This window comes from Etheostoma spectabile, chromosome 3, assembly GCF_008692095.1.
Source record: "Etheostoma spectabile isolate EspeVRDwgs_2016 chromosome 3, UIUC_Espe_1.0, whole genome shotgun sequence".
Taxonomy (NCBI): Eukaryota; Metazoa; Chordata; class Actinopteri; order Perciformes; family Percidae; genus Etheostoma; species Etheostoma spectabile.
The window spans coordinates 5415612-5435377 of NC_045735.1; the positions used below are offsets into that span (position 1 = coordinate 5415612).

General features: G+C 41.8%; 2 protein-coding genes across 2 annotated transcripts in view; both read left to right on the forward strand.

Annotated features, from left to right (window-relative positions):
* The first annotated feature begins 1028 nt into the window (after nt 1-1028).
* LOC116686878 (uncharacterized) lies at nt 1029-7368 on the forward strand. The gene is made up of 5 exons (XM_032511933.1): nt 1029-1953; nt 2447-2501; nt 2592-2675; nt 2823-3068; nt 5431-7368. The coding sequence occupies exons 1-5, from the start codon at nt 1486-1488 to the stop codon at nt 5982-5984; spliced, it is 1407 nt and encodes a 468-aa protein (XP_032367824.1). The 5' UTR covers nt 1029-1485; the 3' UTR covers nt 5985-7368.
* A 5932-nt stretch (nt 7369-13300) lies between these two features.
* Nucleotides 13301-19766, forward strand: part of chrd (chordin) — a 17604-nt gene continuing 11138 nt past the window's right edge. The window contains exons 1-6 of the mRNA XM_032510394.1: nt 13301-13778; nt 16184-16287; nt 16431-16557; nt 18494-18646; nt 18932-19049; nt 19351-19438. Of these exons, the coding sequence (XP_032366285.1) occupies nt 13637-13778; nt 16184-16287; nt 16431-16557; nt 18494-18646; nt 18932-19049; nt 19351-19438 (732 nt within the window). The 5' untranslated portion in view covers nt 13301-13636. The remainder of the gene's footprint in view (nt 13779-16183; nt 16288-16430; nt 16558-18493; nt 18647-18931; nt 19050-19350; nt 19439-19766) is intronic.

Sequence of the window (19766 nt, forward strand, 5' to 3'; positions counted from 1 at the left end):
ATCGTCCTCACTCCAACTCGACACACGTGAGGTATCTAACCTGTTAGCTATTTCCATACTTTTAACTTGCCAAAATGCCACCCACATGTTTTGCCCTGACAAGTATTCAGTCCCGTTCACATGTAACAGACTTTTAAATGTGTAAAGGGTGAAACTGAATGAATGAATGAAGACAATCTGTCTGGTTGGCAATTTCTGGAGAATATAGGTCATATAAGAGTCAGTCTGTGCAACTAATACAGAATTTGGAACAACCTAACGTATTGAGGCATTCTATAGTCCCAATATTTAAATGATCTACAGTATGTAACATCACTTTTGACATCCAAATTACACATTTACACCACTATAAGTATGTGTAAACAGCAGTGACAGCAGATCTCCCCCTTTGTAAACAAAAGTTATAATGCAGGGGATGAGTCCCAGCAGTCAACTCACTGCTATAAACTATGACCCATTCCTACGTAGGTGCATTGCCAATCCATACTTACAATACATAAGGCATGCCCTTTTCCCACCAACTGCCACCTTTAGTTGTTTTACCTTCTACTAGTTTTGAATATATTTTTTCTCACATGATCCACCCAGGAAGTGCTACATTTGTTGCCATCCATATGAAAGCCCAGTGCTGACCACAGATCTTCCCCCTACATGGCAATGTGGACAATGAGCCGCCTCCTTCTCAGCAGCAGTGAATAACAAAGAGCTGTGCCCAATGTTATTCAACGTTCACATCGTGAAATCCTAAGGGTGGGCCACACTAGTATATAATCCTCCATAAGGGAGGTGCAGCTGAGCTGGGATCATCCAGACCAGGAGGAGAAAAATGTGTGTTGTGTGGTCTACACACCGGTGTCACAGAGTTTTTATCTAAGTGGCGTGGCTTGTGCTCATGGCAGTACTGAGCTCTTTGTTAATTTAGATGTGTGTACGTGTGTGTGCACAAGGGTTCTATGCAGCACATTATCTTGCAGTTGTGCGTCTCTACGGGAAGAGCCATCACCATGGCAACACCAAGCAATGAGTACTTTTTGAAAGGCTGGGCTCCTCTCTCTCTCTCTCTCTACCACTCTTTCTGTCTTTTATCTGCTCTCTGGCCATTCTACCTATGACACCCACAATAGTCAGCGGGGAGACAGAGAGGATGGCTCAACAGCAGGATTTGCTAATATCTGTTCAACAGCGTTCTTTTTTATCCTGCAGTCTGCCAATGTCTGTTAGAAAAGAATGAACTTTCTCATTTTTGCACAGTGGGATATCTCTACTCACTAGAAGATATTTGTGATTTTCTGGCAAAAGGATATGTTGACAATGAGGTGTCTCTTTTCTGAGAGAATGGGATTTGTTTTTTTCCCATTGTTTCTCGTTGTTGGGCCTTCGTCTTCATTTTAAAGCAAAACTGGATGTCTAAGGAAACATGGGGACAAAGAGATTTCCTTTGCTGACTTTGTTCACGAGACATGATATGAGAAAGTCAAAGAAGCAATGGCATACAAAGAACTTTTTTCTTTGTCAGTGATGTCATTGACAACTGTTTATCCCCGGAGAAGAAACACGGAGCAGAAGATTCTGGATGTGGAAGCAGGAAAGTCTAACAGGGAGGAAGAAGAGCAAGAAGACAAAGATTGTTTGCAGCAGCTCTCCTGCTGTCCTGCTTGCAACCAGGGTTATTATGACACCCTCTTGTTCCTGCCGTGCTCTCACACCATGTGTGCTCCCTGTATAGCAGCTGGAGAGGGAGTAAGATCAGGCCAGTCTCATCAGCGTAGTGTCAGCCTACCTGTCTGCTCTGTGCTGTGTCCATGCTGTCGACATCCTGTGGAGTTGCCATGCTGGACCTGGCTATCTGCAACTTCCTGTCTCCAAAAACATCACACCCTGAGTCCTGCAAGTGTCAGCAGGGAGACAGGCACAAAGAAGGGGGCATCTGAAGATCACCTTCAACATGTGCAGGTTAAGAGATCCGAACTAAGGAGAGATCTCTAAAGATGTAAATGTGTTATTTGCCGTTTATTTGTGTGCATTGACATGCAGGGTGGTGTACTGTTGATGCCTCAAAAAAGGCTTGTTTGCCATAAAGACTTACAACCACAATAAGTGTAGAACAGGGATTAGAGCTAGAAACATAAGGGAAGCAAATGTAAGGATAACACAGAATAAGGTAAACTGTAAACTACTTTCCCAAAATGTCAAAGCATTCATTTAAGCCCATGATCATCATCATTGCTGGGAGCAAAAGTAAATTATCTTTGGACAATTGTTTTTCTAAAAGCTGTTACTTATTTTATAGTACTGATACTACACTCTAAGTTAGTATTATTGTGCAAAAAAAGTATTTCAGTTTTCATTACATGAAATACATAATTTAATTCTATGCAACATGTGGTTTGGATTTACAACTAATGTCTCCTTTTTTTATTCCATCCCATGATGTTACTGTATTTAGGCGGACGCATGCTGTGGGGGTGCAGGCGACATGACAGCACAGAGCTGTTTACATGGTGAGTCTAGTAATGTATGGATGGGAACCAGTTATGATCTGTAGACATGGAAACCTACAGAATTGTGGATACTCTCTTTATTTGACCCAGGCTCCAATGCTGCCAGTTCCTCAACGGCACCAGTGGATGGCGGTGTAGACCTGCGAGAGGAGGAGATGGAGCAGTCTGTGTTTGGTCAGCAATCATACATGATGCTTTAAATACCCCAAAAAAATGAATAGAAAAGGAGCAACCTATTTGATTGTATCGATTACTATGATAAAAAAAGCCAAACATATTATCATCTTACACATGTTCACCTTTTCCTCTGGTCTATTTTAGGACTATGTTTTGCTCTGGACCCTTTAACTATCCCTCCATCCCTCCATCTTTCCCACTCGTCTCTCACCGTCACCTACCACGGAGAGAACCCTCCTGGCCCACCACTGGACACCACGGTCAGGAGATCGATGACCTCTGACCCCAGGGTTACGCTGGCCCTCCCCCAGGTCTGCGCTGATGTTGTCATTGCACGAGGGCAGTATTACTGGGAGGTGGATGTCTGTAACAGCTCCATCTACAGAATCGGTGAGAACTCTGTTAAGTTTGTTTTGGTTGGCTAGATGCCAGCGTAATTATTGCTTCCAGAAACCCTAACTGTTAGTCAGCAAGACTGTGCTTGTTTAAACCCACGCTCACAGGAATACACACATGCAGACGTCATCAGACACAACTCCATAGTTCACAGTGCCACCATGTGGTTTGACCATTGGGAGACCGTTCATCAGTGGTTAAGAAACTTTTGAAAAGTGATTTCCATTTGGTAAAATTACTGGAGCAAGTTGTTCTAATATCTGCAGCTTGTGTTTAACTTTATATTGATCAGTATGGTAAGACAACATGCTTTCATTTGAATTAAATATAAAGAAATGTCGCAGAAGATTTAAGCACTGAAATGGCATATTTGATGCAGTTCTAGCAATCTGATACCTATACATTCCCTGAGTGGTTTAAAATGAATTGAATAAGTTGTTATTTGGAAATCACCAGCCAAATCATATTTAAAAAAAATTGTCTTTAAAGCTTTAGTGCGTAACTTTTGGCGGACAGTTTTGTTGTCATTACTTAGAATTCTTCACAGGCCGACAGAAACTACGCACTATAACTTTAAGAGCTTAGCATCGTCTATCAGATGGATGCCAAAAAAGTGTCTTTCTTCAAAACAGCGGTCCACCGTTTACTGGTCAAGCTCATATCATCTGAATCATCATTGTCATATTCATGCTCCATTCATTTTGCTTTTTAATGATCTGACGTTATGATCCTTGTCGTCAGTTGCTTCAGACAATCAGACATGTTCCAACCTTATGTTGCTGTCATTAAAATCTCAGAGAAACCTGCATTGAACCCGAAACGCTGGCGCTGCACTGCGTAGTTACTGTAACAGTCTAACAGTAAGCTAACATATTAAAGTTCTTTATTACTTATTACATTACTTGCTTTAAGCTGCATACAGTGAAAAAGACACAAGACTCTTACATAACTCGGGTCACCTTATTGATAGTGATGGCCAAATGAAGCTTTGTGAACCAGTGTCTTTATTTTCTGAGCCCACTGGTTGGCGCTCTTGGTTTGAGAGAAAGTCCTAAGGCATAGCAATTCAGTACATTCTCAACCAAATCTAGCGGGTTCAGAAAATAAAGACAGTGGTTCACAAAGCTTCATTCAGTCATCATTAATAATAAACATTTTGGACATGAACAATAGAGCAAGACTAATGCCTCATGGTACGGCTCGACTCCACACGCACATTTTGTACTCGGTTCTCTATTTCGTTGTCCATTGCCGGTGGTAGGCCTGTCCCCTCAGCGTTGGCATCACCTTCAACACGACGCTCACTGGATCAGCTGTGATATCTGCACCGTTGATATAAAACAAAATATAAAACATTGTTGTTGTATGATTTGCACCTCGTCAACAGTAGGCTACGGCATAGTGTAGGCCTACGCCAAATTTTAAGACATAGTTTTGCTGGCCGCCGTTTTTTATTTTAAATCTTGTGCAAGGGAATGGAAATATCATGTTCGCTATTGACAGTCATTTAGAAATCGGCTGGTTGGGTGCCTGGGGAGCACACCTGGTAGAGCGCACGCCCACAGAGGCTCAGTCCTCAACGCAGCGGGTTTGGTCCCGATTTGCGGCCCTCTGCCTCACGTTATTCCCTCTCTCTCTTCAATTTCAAGTCTACGCTGTCATGTCAAAAATTAAACAAAACAAAATTGGCAGGTTTGCGCGGGATGACCAACCCAGTTCTCTCTGACATATTAGGAGTATATCTGAAATGAAAGGAATGTTTTGTTTTGTAGGTATGTGGTCAGGACAAGTTGGAATTTTGACCTGATGATAGTGCTAGATGAAAAGTTAAGGGCCAACGATTCATCCTAAGAGAAACATTAAGGTTTGTACTAAACTGTATGGAATGGTTTTTAAGAGATTTATAAAACTAAAAACCAAAAAAGTTAACCTCATGGTGGCCTGAAAGGGGAGGCCAAGAATCACTTCATTCACTGGGATTTTTCTTTTGACGATCATGAATAATAGTACAAAATGTAAAATAGTTCCTGACATATTTCAAACTGGACAAAAGTGGTCCAAACAGCTGTTTGGTCGACCTACATTGCCAACCAGTAAATCAACAACATCTAACTTGCAAGCCTAATTTAATTTATACTTTAATTGAACCCCTGTGGGGGAAACTACTGTTGTTAGAACACACTACGTACACAGGCCTGAAATACACACTCCTGGTCAGGTCCTATCCATACACAAATGGAGAGATGTCAGAGTGAGGGGGTTGCGACTGCTGGAGAGGCAGATAAAAAATCTTAGAAAGATGTTTTGTAAAACAAATGTACACAGGGAATGTGAAACTTCACTTTCTGTCTCTCAGGTGTGAGCTCACTGGATGGTTCCAGCGGCTGGTGGCTTGAAAGGCAGGGCTTATCTTTTAGTGCAGTGTATGATGGGAGCCGAGAGCCGCTCTGTACTGTCCCGCCTCAGGTCAAAACCCTCGGTGTATTCCTAAACATCGGAGGGGGCGCCCTGAGCTTCCACAATCCTCTGACCCGAGAGCACTTAGCCACGCTGCCTACGAGTTTCAACCCTTCTGGAGTTCTCCCAGCTCTGGGCCTGGGCCAGGGTCGACTGAAGCTGCGCTGTGGCCTCCCCCCGCCTCCTCATGTGTTCCTCAGTAAGGACTCTGCCTACAGGGGACCTTGTGGGGCTGGAGGAGGACGGTGGCACAGGGAGATTCCCTTTCAGTCAGTGAGGAAAGTGATACAGAAGTTTGAAGAGCTGGCTGTGTCGGACTCAGACTCAGGCCTTGTGTCCAGTTTAGGATCATCCTGCTCCACCTTCTCTTCCCTTCCAGATCTGGGGATTCCTGGGATGTTTCCCTCTGGACAAGCAGGACAGGGAACTGTGACTGAAAAAGAAAGTCTTTAATGGGAGCATCAGAAACACACCCACCGCTCCTCTGAGTGGTTTGATCTTTGGCTGTCATTTGAAAGGCTAATTTGTCATCTTGAAGGACTTATGGCTGCCTCTTTCCACTCTCTGCGTGACCCCAGACCAGCAATTGACTCCCTCCCCAGGACACAACCCTTTCTCTCAACCAAACAACCCCTGCTGGTTTTGGATCGAGCCAGAAAAAGTCCTCTGTAATGTGAATTGTGAGGAAACTGTGGGCTTTTAGCAGCAGGACTTCTTGATTTGTCTCTGTGTGGCGGTTGTCACACAATAGGGGTCCTACAATAGAACTGCACACCATCCTGCATGTGTGTATGTGGGTACAAGCACTAGCCAGAGTACAAGTGTTTGCTCAGTCACATTTGTGTGTGTGTGTGTGTGTGTGTGTGTGTGTGTGTGTGTGTGTGTGTGTGTTGTGTGTGTGTGTGTGTGTGTGTGTGTGTGTGTGTCCGTGAGCAAGAGGACAATGTAACAAGGGGGTGGAGATGACGAGGTGTGGTACAGTGTCACCAGCGGTGTTGACACAGAGCAGCAAGGACAGGTGGTAACATGATTTATCCCACGGCCGTGCCTTCGATAGGACAGTAGGACTGCCCTTTACTGACCCTTTGAAAACCCCAGGGCTCCCAAAGCTTCAAAGGGGGGGGGGGGCGAGAGGCACGGAAACAGAGAGGTAAAAGAGAAAAACAGCATGCATGAATTAAAGACAGCAGGTGATGACCTGGTAAAAAAAAAGAAAGAAGAAAGAAGCGGAGAGAAGGAATCCCAACAGTTTTCATGCCAAGCAGCTCTAAATAGATTAACTGGCCAAGGCCACACCATCTGAGAATTTGATTTAAAGTAGTACTGAGCTGCTATTTTACATTAGAAGCGGTGAATACTGATTGCAGTTTAGAGACACATTAGTTATCTTGGCACATTTTTCAGATGTGGAATAAAAATTTACATTTGAACCCTAATTAGGGGTTTTCTATGCAACTAAACCCTCCTCTTGTGTCTCTTCTCCAGTGGCTTTTAGCTCCACAGACCCCGGATTTTGTTTGCATGTTAGACACTGATTCATTTTTGAGCGATTTTGGCAAAGGAAATAGTGAAAGTAAACTTTTCCTTCTTTTCTCCTTCCTCACCAAGGCTTGAGACCCATTCTGAGAACCACTGGTGCCTTATACTTGGCATGGTCGTTATTCATGTTCTCCTGCGACCACTCATAATTATAAGGCAGGCCCTATTGCAGAAGTCCCTCCAACTTTTGTTGTCTGTTTTTCAATGAATGCCTTTTTGAAAGGTGCAGTCTCCAAGTATTTAGTCAGACCAGCTAAACTGTTAATCTCATTGTAAGACAACAGTAATGCTCACAATACAAAAGAACAGCATTAATCAGTAGTAGCACCACAGGGGCACTTCTGAGGACGAGTACAGCAGCAGGAGTTGGGCCAATTTTCCATTGAGCATCATTTATTTCATGCATGCACGAAATCAGTTAAGCAGCGGATCAGATAAAGTAGTAAGCGATGAGTCAAAGAGAAGCTTGTCAGACTGTCGCCTCTCAGTACACTCATCAGGATGACTGTGTGTTGATGTTTAACGGTCGAGTTATTTACCGCGCGAGTAAAAAATGCGTGTGCCGTGACCGCCTTTGGCGCGGCTCTCTCTCTCTGCAGATCTATCGGCTTCTAGGAACACAGTGTGTGGAAGCAATTTGACTCTTGTAAACAGAAATGAGAGGGGCGTTATGCCGATTTCAAAGAGCCGAGAAGGGAGAGGAAGAAAGAAAGAAAAAAAGATGGAGTTTTCCAGGAAGGATGGAGAAGACTTGAAACGCATGCACATGTGTAGGCCTGCTTATTTGGCAGTGTCGACTTTGGGCTACTCTGGCTTTCTGAACATGAAGTGTATGGCAAGGTGTAGTGGTAACATTACTCAAGTACTTGTCTTATACTATTCTTGAGTATTTCCATTGTATAGGCCTACTTCATTTCCATTGTAAAGGCCTACTTCATCAAGATATTCATTCACGTCTTTTTTAATCTCACGTTTGATTATATTACTTCTTTTAACCGTTTTATGTGTCTGTATATTGTTCTGTCTTTCATGTTTTGTCTTAATGCTTTTGATGTCTTCTGTAAAGCACTTTGAATTGCCCTGAAAGAAGCAACGAATAATCTTGTCCTGCCTCATTGTTTATCTATTAATTTCAAAGGGAAATATTACTTTGTAGTGCATCCCAACAGTAGATTAACTAAGTACATTTACTCAAGAAGGCTACTGCCTACCATAGAAGCTTGAGGTATTTGTACTTTACTTGAGTATTTACATTTTGTGCCACTCAGTACTTTTTCTTTACTTACTACATATATTTTTCTAGTCATAGATTACCTGGAAAATGTAGAAGAAGTGTATAAATTACAATGTATTGCAATAGTTTAACAACACAACAGAATATAAAGTAGTTAGAATTAGCCCTTGGCCAACAACAGAAATGCTGCTTACACTGTAATGTATAATAATCAAATGTCAAAAATGAGTACTTGTTCTGTTGGTACTTTACATTTAGCTGATAATACTCATGTACTTTTACTTAAGTGGGATTTTGAATAAAGGGGTTTTATTTGTTGCCTATTGGAGTATTCAAATTTAAAGTGTGGTATTGCTACTTTTATATTCTGATACCTGAGTTGTATTATTATAACACTTAAAAGGGGGACAATTCATAATGAAGCCTACTATGCTATAGCCTACATAGTGTATTGCATTGCAGTAGGCTGAGTAAAAAGAAATACTTTTTTTCCCAAACCATACCTAAAGATCTGATACCCTCCAGCTCAGGATGCATCACAGTCCTCCATCTGGCCTGCATTTATCTGACTGAAATTACATTATCTTGTCAATCCAATTTTTTTTTTGTTTTAATCCTGAAATTAAGCTATTTATTGCTGGCAAATGATGGAGACTGCACCCTAGAACCATCTAGGTTCTCTCCCAGAGGTGTCAAAATAAACCAAACACCCCCACACACCCCACAACAACCATACCCAGTACATTTGGAGATCGCTTCTGCCCGCTAATTGCCTCCGGTAATTATTGTCACACTCTCCATCATGGATCCCAATACGGAAATAGTGATGACGGTGAGAGGAGAAAAGGTCCGCTCTTCTCTCTAAAGTTTCGACTGTGTCTGCAAATTGATTCCGTTTGAATGAATAAACATCAACTCTGCAAGACTTCTCGCATTTGCATATTGAGTGAAGGAAAGGCCCATTCGCCCTTTCCGCTGCCGGCAGCAGCACAAAACAAAATTAGCTTTACAACTGAGCGGTCCGCCTCTTATTACCATCATTATCAGCATCAGCATAACACTGGCTGTAAAAGCATCACGCACTTCTTGTTTTGTTGCTCTGTCAGACTTTACGGCTTGCTCTGGGGTACATCCTGCGTTTAACTGATAGGCAACGGTCCTGTTAGATGGAGATCTCATAGCTCATGTAGTGCATGCAGTTTTGTGGTTTCCAACTCATTCTATTTCGGGTAAAAGATAAATGAATGAGTTACTGCCTTCTCCGGGTTGGCCTTAGATGTATGCCTATGAAAGAATAACTCAACCTAAAATGCGCACATACGATAGGAATGCAACAAGGAATGCACAGATCCAGCCAGAGTTTGTATCATGGCTTATCTAAACATGAGTCAGAAATGACTTTCTGGTCTTTGAGATGCGTTTCCAGCAACTGAATACGGGAGAAAGGGAAGTTCATAGGCCTACTCCTAAAGTAGCCTCATTTGTTCTATAGCCGTTTGGGAGTTTTAGAAAGCCCCAAGAAGTATTCACTGGGATTTATGACTACATTTTTTTAAATTTTTTTTTTGCATGCTAGGCTACTCTAAATAAGCAGCTGGTTTTTACTTTTTTTGAAAGCAAATCACACGGCTATTTAAGTCTCATTGTAAAAGCATAGAGTAAAACATGTCATGCTTGTTAATGCAGCAAGCTTGCATGTGATGAGGAACAGGTGGTGTGTGTGTGTGTGTGTGTGAGAGAGAGAGAGAGAGAGAGAGAGAGAGTGAGAGAGAGAGAGTGAGAGAGAGAGACTGGCACATCTGCCAGGCTATAGCTCACTGGCTGAATACTCACACCTCCCAGTCCAACCAGCAAACAGGATGCGGTCCCCTCTGAGTGTGCGCTGTGTAGTCAGACAGACAGATTAAGGGGGGGCGCTTTTAAACAACCCGCATTTATGAGCAGGGGCGTCTGACAAAACAGAGGAAATACACAGTGCGATGATGGAGAGTGAAGTATCCATGTGTGTATCCACCCAGCTGCACCGTTATGCCATTATGAATGATTTACATATAGCACCCCCCCCACACCCCACCCAATGTCCTTTCACTGATGTCACATTTGGGTAAAAATCAGTTGCTTTATGTATCTTCCATGCCAGCAGTGTTTCATGTCGGGTTATTGCGTTCTCCCCGGAGAGGTTGGCTGGATTGTGAAGAGATAGACTTATTTAAAACACACACACACACACACACACACACACACACACACACACACACACACACACACACACATTCTGTAGACATTGAGTCATGAAGCATGAAGTTAGGCCTAATCGATTTTATTGGGTTGTAATATTTCGCGGCATTTTAAAGATGACTTCAGAGTTCATTCACTCTTATGGATATGGATCAATTTAAGATGAACGGACAGTAAGCCTATTGGTATGGTCAAGAAAAAGTCCGTAATTCATAAAGTTATTATGACCTATAAATTGATGTCACACAGCTGGAATCCAGGGATCTGCGAACAGAAATAGCCTACTCTCATACATAAAAATGATTTTTCCAAGGTTGCATTCATTTCAAATAATCTCCAACATACTATATTATATACAGGGCTATATCTATAGGCCTTTAACCTAACACATGTCCAATAATATGTAGATGTTTTTTTTGTGGCCTTACAGTAAGGTTAATAAATGGACGGCTGCAGTCTAATCCATGCATTTATTCTTTTTGGAACTAAAACGTCTGAACTTCATTAGGAAATCTGACAATTGTATGATCATCAGAAAATGTAAAACTGCATAACTGCGACCTCTTAAATTGTTTCTCCCAGAAATCCGTAACACTTTGAATTAGGCACTGGCACCCCTAAGAACCGCATATTCATATTCTTTCCCCTGCCCTTTCCCAGCATCTTCCAGCAGAGTGGATGCCTTATAAGTGAAAAGAGGAGGCCTATCTGTCTGTTTGTCGAGTGGTTTGCGACCGAATAACGGCCTGATGTACAGGTAGATTATTTTATCATAATTTATTTTTCATACACGTCTTGTGATGAAAGCGTTAGAGCCCTACCAGAGAGTCTGTTTCCAAACATGCACTGGACTCCTCCAATACACAAACAGCGCTGCCGTCATTATCTCAGTGTACTGGGTTTTGTTAGCTCCAATAGACACTTTCCCATCCAGTCTGCCTAATGAAGCACCATGTGCAGCGCAGAAGAAAAGTATCGCTTATCACCCTATGATGAAGTGCAAACAGGCCATCATCGACTCCCATTGCTACTTTTTTTTTGGGAGGGGGGTGTGAATCTCCACACCCGGATGGAAGTGGCTCCCTCAGGCCACATATTGTGACACATTAAAATAACACCTTATGCTCACACCTGGGTCTGCACTTTTGGCACAAAAACCAATTCGATTTAGCACTTTTTCACGCGACGTTTGAGTATAGAGACACAGTGTTTAGGCTCCCATGGGTGTGGTATACACACCCATAGAGAAATCTAAATGAAAAAAAAAATGAACTAAACAACTGATTTTGTATTTAAATGGTTTTCAAAGTGAGGTCTAGAGACTTGAGGGAACAATAAGCACAATGGAGAATATTTTCTTCTCACTGTAAAGGCACTATTTTGAGCATGTTCTCCAGATGATCCCTAGATGGGGGTACACAGGACTGCATTTACAGTAAGCTCAGCAACGTTACCATGCATATTAGCATCAAAATCCCAAATCAATTACTCCTTTATTCCAAACATCTCAGCCGTGCAATAAACCTAACCTTTTCTCAACTCTGTGAAATAAATCAGCCATGAGCACCACTACAGCTGCTCTGTTCTGCTCTGTTTTGTGTGATGGGAACATTTCCCAGATCTAAATAGGCCTAATAAATGTCACTTGTTGTTGATGTTGTGAACCTCCACAATAGCTACAGTGAGCTTTAAAAGATTGATCTTTTGGCACCTGTATCCATGTGTGAGGGTCGTAATAAATGGGATTTTAAGTAGACTCATCTAGGTAAGGCTTTTAAGCAAGTCAAACCGTTTGAGGTCTGAAAGAGGACAGAGGTTTGCAGATGGCCAGGACAAATTGAAACTGGCTGCATTGAGTTATTCCAACTATTTTCATTTGTTTCTGTTAAGTCACTTAGGTCTTAGTTCCAAACACACTTGAAAAAATAGACGGCGTAGGCAGCCCCAGCAGCAGACACTCATACATTCCTTACAGTACATGATCTGAAGATTCACACTTTCTCTCCACAGGAGCTCTGATGCACTTCAACCCCATCGATGTCAACTGACTAAAATGTGTCACCCAGCATACTGAGCAGATAAGGTTTTATCACCAGGCTACAGAGTGTGAAAATCAGAGCATAAATACCATAAAGCTATGTGTGTGGGGGGGGCATATGACAAATAATTAAACAAGTAATTAAATAATAAAAAGGGAACATTTGGTTACACCACTGTAGTAATAATAACAATAATATAACATTTAGTTTCTCTTAGGGCTACTTGCATAATCAAATACACTCAACAAGAGAGTAAACCAAGGAAATATACCACAGCTGACCACAAAACCAAAACAAATGTAGCCTACATTCACTTCAGAATATTGTCTATAGGTCACTAATATCTATAGGTCCCAATTAAACAAAGGTTTTGTAACTGTGATGGTGAAGGCAATATTTATGTCACTCAGAAAAATCAGGAAAATTACAGTGGAGAGTCACATTTTATTTTAGCAGTTAAGAAAATCATATTAGCAAAGCCAATACCAATCGTTCCTTTCCCACTAATAACTTAGCTTCACTGTGTCCCCAGTAAGAAAGTGGGTTAAAACAGTGTTACAAAAGTTTCGGTAACCTATAAATACATTATACACGGGCTCGTTTCCATATCTAAGCGTTAGTGGTTGATAGGGGCGTCAATTGTCCCTTTTCCATCACCAACCCCCACTCACCCCCCCCCCCCCCCCCCCCCCCCCCCCCCCCCCCCCCTCCTCCGGCCGGTGGCTGCTTCAAGCTGTCAGGGAAGCGGGCTATAAAACAGAAAGGGACGGGACTCCGAGAAGGCTGTTGGTACTGAGGAAAGACATACGATTCAGTTGGCTGTGTCCTGTCTTCGGAAAAAACTCTGCCTCACTGAAACTCGGATGATTTAAAACAGAGGACTTACTAAGTAATGCCAACGGACACTTGGACGTAAAAGGAAGTTAACTTTTTCGTTAGAGTGTGTAAATTGTCGCTTTAAGTCGACAGTGGCATCATAAAGTAGCCTAATAGTCGATATCGGAGGTTTGAGGGTAATATTTTGTGGAGAGACATAAAAAAGAGGGAGGTTTGGGATGCTGGTTCCCCGCGCGCTCCGCTTCGTGCTGTGCGTGCTGAGCTGCGCGTGGCTGCACACCGGAGCACCCTCGCGGCTCAAGTCACCCGCTCTGCCCATCCAATCTGAGAGAGAACCGCTGCCCTCCAAAGGCTTATCAGGTAAGACAACTAACACCTTTGTTTTAAACATATGTCGTGACGTAAGACTTGGACATATAGCCTAAAGTAGCCTAGCATTGTGTGAGGTAGCCTGCTAATTGTCCACAGAACGAGCACAGGAAAGTTGCAAAACTCAAAAAAATGTGTCATTTTTTAATGTGACCACAATTCCTGGGCAAGTTTTGCTGTATGCGACTGCAACCATACCTCATTAATGAGTAAAGAGGAGCCAGTCGTTAACTTCCAATACAACAAGCAACGTTATTTGTAGCCTACCATAAAATTGATTACCCGTAACGTAACGTTTCAGCCTTTCTTTCCATAATGTATCTGACCGAACACACGCCATAGGAGGCAGCAGCGAGCACTAACAATTAAAAAAAATCCGATTTTATTTAAATGAATGCTGTGATTTGATATCCCAATAATGCCGAATTTTAGTGCGCATACAATTTCTTTTAGCATGTGGAAGTTTAAGTATATCGTGTACATATTTGCTGAAAAATACGAGGAATCTTTACACTGCCTGATTTTTGCCTGGGTCTCTTCATGTGTAAACTAGAGGCAAACATCTGAGTCATAACCGCAGTGAATGCCATTTGATTCATGTGTGAAAGCCCCTACGTACAAAGCTCATTGCGGTTTTTATAAGGTAACTACTCTGGAGTTCAAAACTGTGGGAACTCCATACCATCATAACGTGTAATTCACTGTTGGAAACTGTAATCAATCGACTTTCCATTACAAGCATTGGCTCCCGGGATGATTTATTTCAGGCGAGACAAAAGTGGCAGGCAAAGCGAGCTGCTCACAGCTTGGCTCCCTTTAACTGGACTGGACTGTTTAAAGTGTGTAGTGACTTTAATGAAAGAATAATGTGAACCAGGTTGGTAGCAGTGAGAAAGGCAGGCCATCAGCTCTAGTAAAGTTGGCGAGGGGTAACATCACGTCTCGTGTTTGTGTGTGTGTGTGTGTGTCCATACTCATACGGGACACTGTACACAGGCATACTCTCAATTACGATTTGAGTTTAGTAATAATAGCCTACAACTAAAATGTATTTGTATCTCCTGTGACACCAATACAGTCTCTACATATTAGAACAGGAATGCATTTTTTTTTTTTATAGTTATGGCTCTACTCCAGTACACTGACAAAATGACTAATGTGCTGTCTCTCTGCTTCCAGAGTTTAACATATCTACATTGGGTAAGGAATTGTATCCATCTGATGTGGATGTAAACACAAATACAGCATGGCCGCACAGTCATTGTTTTCCTTTTTATTCCTATATCGACAAAATGGTCCTTCAATGTAGGGTATCCACTGTAATAATTCTTAATATGTGTGCATACATAGTGTGTTTTAGGTTGAGTTTAATGTAAAGGGGATGCTCTATAGTAATTCTTAGCTCCTATTGCTTACTTTTGCTAGGATATAGTCTAGCTTTAACAGCATCCGGATGTATTAAATTACTTTATAAAACTGTAAAATAAGGGTTGGCATCCATTATGTGTATTTCTGGGAATCTTTGATAATATTTCAGTGGAACATTTTTATGTCTCCTTCCGTGCTGCTCATGGATCATTTAGATGAGACAGGATGCAAGGTTGAGTCCCAAAACTCATGAGGCATCCAGTGAGTTTCAGTTGCCTCCAACATGCCTGGGCAATGAGCTATGCAAGATTTATTTGTTGTTAAATTTAAAAAATGGCACAATGGTAATGGTACAATGGCTTAGCCTGCAGAGTTTAACACCTAATAAAAGCCTTGGAGGTGCACTTTCTCTTGCTCTAAAATAGAGCTGGGCAATATATCGATATTGTATTGATATCGTGATATGAGACTAGATATCGTCTTAGATTTTTGATATTGTAATATCGTAGAATGGCATAAGTATTGTCCGTGTTTTAAAGGCTTCATTACAGAAATGTTATGTCGTTTCTGAACTTTCCAGACTGTTGTAACTGTTCTATTATTATCCTTTACTCACTTAGTCATTATATCCACATTACTGATGATTAAATATCAAAAATATCCTTGTGTAAATATTTTATGAAAGCACTAATAGTCAACACTACAATATCGTTGCGGTATCGATACTGAGATATGTGGTAGAAAATATTGTGATATTTGATTTTCTCCTTATTGTACAGTCCTACTCCTAATAGTAAGAACTTTATGCAAGTCAGCTCATATCTTCAAATGCCTCAACTAAATTCCTCTGTACTCCCAATGTTTCATTCTAGCACACTTAAAAAGGACAAACCTCACATGTAATTTAACTTAGTTTGTTATTGAGACCGCTTCTGGTTTGGAAAGAGCCATAGAACGGTGACCATAACTAGACAGTCAGGTTTGACCCTGAAAACAGCCATGTATAATCAGCACTGTTTGTGTTACAGGATGCTCATTTGGAGGACGATTCTATTCCCTGGACAACACGTGGCACCCAGATCTGGGGGAGCCCTTCGGTGTCATGCACTGTGTCCAGTGCAACTGCGAACCTGTAAGTTTTGTCTTAGTGTGAGTTAGTATCTGTGAAATAGCAGGTTGAACTAGTTTGCCCCAGAATACAGAATTTACTGTCTGTTTTCAGATGAGATTTGACGAGTGACTGATGTGTCTGTTTCTCTCGTGTTTCCCTGGCAGCAAAAGAGTCGCCGTGGCAAGGTTATGGGGAAAGTTAACTGTAAGAACATCAAACAGGACTGCCCAGATCTGGACTGTGAGGATCCCATCCTGCTGCCAGGGCACTGCTGTAAAACCTGCCGTAAAGGTAATCATCTACTGACCCAATCTCACCGTTTGTTGCGCTCAGGTTTTCAGATCAGAAGCTGTTTTTTGTTTTGTTTTTTCAAAACTCTACCTGTTTTAAGGAAAGATGCATGCATGAAACAGTCAGCTGAGAAAACATGCATCCACAGCTCAATCGTATGGGGGAAAATGCAAACATAAATTGCTGTCAGTTGTTCCCCTCCTTTAATACATCAGTGGCTTCTTTGCCACAGTGTTTGTTTTTCTTTGGTTGATTCATACCACTCTATTTCTTCTTCTTCTTCTTTCTTCGTCTTCCTCTGTTGCATTCCCAGTTCCCTTGCTTTTTGCTTTTTTTCTTCCCTCTGGGTCAACTAGTTAGTCTTCAGAACAGCTGTTAGAATCAATCAGCAGGTCAATTAATTTTCCATTCATCCACATCAAATTGACATTTTCTCCAACCAGCCACAACTGAAAATGCCACCCATCTATTCAGCCTTATTCACACATTGCCACTTACCTTGTTCACACACTGCTGTGCACACAATTCCACCTTATTAGAGAATTAGAGCTCCCCTGCACAGGCCTACACAAACACACATAAACAGGGTGGGTCTTCATGCTGCATGGTTATTCAGCACATTGGGTGTTTCTACACGGTGTGTCTGGTAATTGAATGGAAAGTAAAGGTAAAGCACTGTGTGGAGAACACTGTGCTGTGGTGTGTGTGTTTGTGTGTTTGTGTGTCAAAAATTGGACAGACCAAGGACTGTATGTGTGTGTTGTGGTCAAGTTTTAAGGAAAAGGTTGAGTGTGTTTGTCTTAGCTTTGGCCCCATAGCAGCTAGTATATATTTGTATAAGTGATGGAAAATGGTGTGTGTTTGTGTGTGTTCAAATGTGTGTGTGTAATGACTGGTGCACCTGAGGATACAATGTTGCTAAGTGGGGAGAAGTGAGAGTGACACTACCCAGAAGCCCTCAAGTGTGCCCAGTGGAGCAGAGGAATGAGGGAATGAGGGGAACGATGAGATTTGTGGGTAGTGTGTGTAAATCAGACACCAAGAAAGAAAACAGACAGTCCAGCCGAGCTCCTCAGAAAACTGCCTGAGAAATAAAGTTTGTGGGTGCCTATGAGCCACAGTGTGGTTTTCGTTTTCAAGATCATGCCGGTGGGGCCGTATTTGGCAGAGTGAGCACTGATGTATGTGTCACTATATGTGTGTCTGTGTGTCTGTGTGTACACACACAGACACACAGCAGTTTGTGTGGAACAGCGGGTCATTGTTGGGATTGCACGCCACTGTCACTCCCAATTTTCCTTAAGCTCTTCAGCTGCAAGAGACTACCCTGGTTAGTTATCCCTGGCTGAGAGAGAGAGAGCGAGAGAGAGAGAGAGAGGAAATGAGTAAGACAGAGAGAATGTGCTGTAGGCTTCAACATTGGATTAAAATTGATGTCTGACAATGTCCCTTCTATCCATCTCTCACTTTTCTTCTGTAATTTTTACCTGTCTTGTTCAACTTCGATTCGTCACAAATTTCTCTCTGGCCGATCATGTGCGCACATTTCACACTCTTCATCAATACTCAACATAATCCCGTGAAGAAAGGCGATACTTAAGTGTCATCTGTGTGGCCAGACTTTGAGAACGACGTAGCTGTATGTATTTGGAAATGTTTGGTTTGATTTGGTTTATCTTGCCAGATACTGTAAGAGGTTCAAAGGTAGACACTAAAAGTCTATTAGAAACCAGAATGCTACTGCTGATAGTTTTCCTATCAGGAAATATAAAAACAATAAAACATTCCTGTTTGTACAAAATGTTTTCACATTCAAATATTGGATTTTGGCCAACTTCAAAAGGCTAGTATTAGGCATAAATATGGGCAGTCCTACTGGTGGTCAGCAAGTATCTCACTAGCTTTTTTTTTCTAACTTTTTGTTTTTCTTTCTTAGGTGAGGATGACAAGAAACACACAAGCTCAGTGCTGGACAGCTTTGAGTATTTCCATGAGAAGGGCAAGGATAAGGAGGATGACCTCCACAAATCATACAACGACCGTTCCTACCTTAGCTCTGAGGAGTTGGGTCCCAGGGAGAGCCGTACTGGTGAGTATGACTCCTATAGACAGGTTGACAGACACCAGCACACCTACATTTAAACAACATCTACACAGTGGTCTGTCATTTGTTAGACCAGCCTAAACAATTATAAATAGTTAAATAAAACCATAAAAATAAAAATTATAATCCTTTAGAAAGCACATTCCTGCATAACTTACACATACACATTTACACACTGTTAAACACACAGAATAATAAAAACACTAAAACAGGAATGTTTTTCATAGCATATGTTAGTAAGGGCCTTTCTAACCTTCTCCCTTTCTGCAGACTTTGTTGCAGTGTTGACAGGAGTGACGGAATCATGGCTGCCCAGCTCCAACGGTGTTGCCAGAGCTCGCTTCTCTCTGACCAGAACTAGCCTGGCCTTCTCCATCACATACCAGAGGTAAAACACACAGCAAGTCGGAGCTGACACAACTACGTCCTTGGCTTGTTTTGTAACTTTGAGCTCTGAAAGTGGTGCTCCTTTTTTCTGATTATCCTCAGTAGCATCACTGCTCATCCTTTCCTCTTCAAATATAAATCGTCACAATCTGTTGTTTCAACCATAATTTTGCTCTAGCACTTAGCATGAAGAAGTAGCAAAAGTAGTGTGTTGTAAAAGAATTGAACTACATCTATGAAAATGCATTACATTTTTTCATTCGTTTTTCATTTGTATCTCTTTGTCTTCCCTATCTGATCAGAATGGGCCGCCCCAGTAAAATAGGCTTCCTGGATTCAGATGGGACCATTGTTTTTGAGTACAGAGTCCCCAAGGGACAGTCAGACATGGTAAGACATCCCATACAGTAAATAGAAAATCATCCACATTTGGTTCCATTAATGTTGTTCTCATAATGTGAATGTGTGTTTGTGTGTTTTCTAAGAGAGAGAGAGAGAGAGAGAGTTTAAGTACTGGTGTGACAAATGCTCTGACTCCGTGACTCTATGCTCAAACTCTGACTTTTTCTCCCATAACTCACTCTGCAATAATAAACAATAAACACACTCACAGACACAGTGACACTTCCTTCCTGCGTCATTGCCTCTTTCCAAACATCACAAACAGAGTCTGATTGCAGTAAACATCACCACTCACTCACTCACTCACTCACTCACT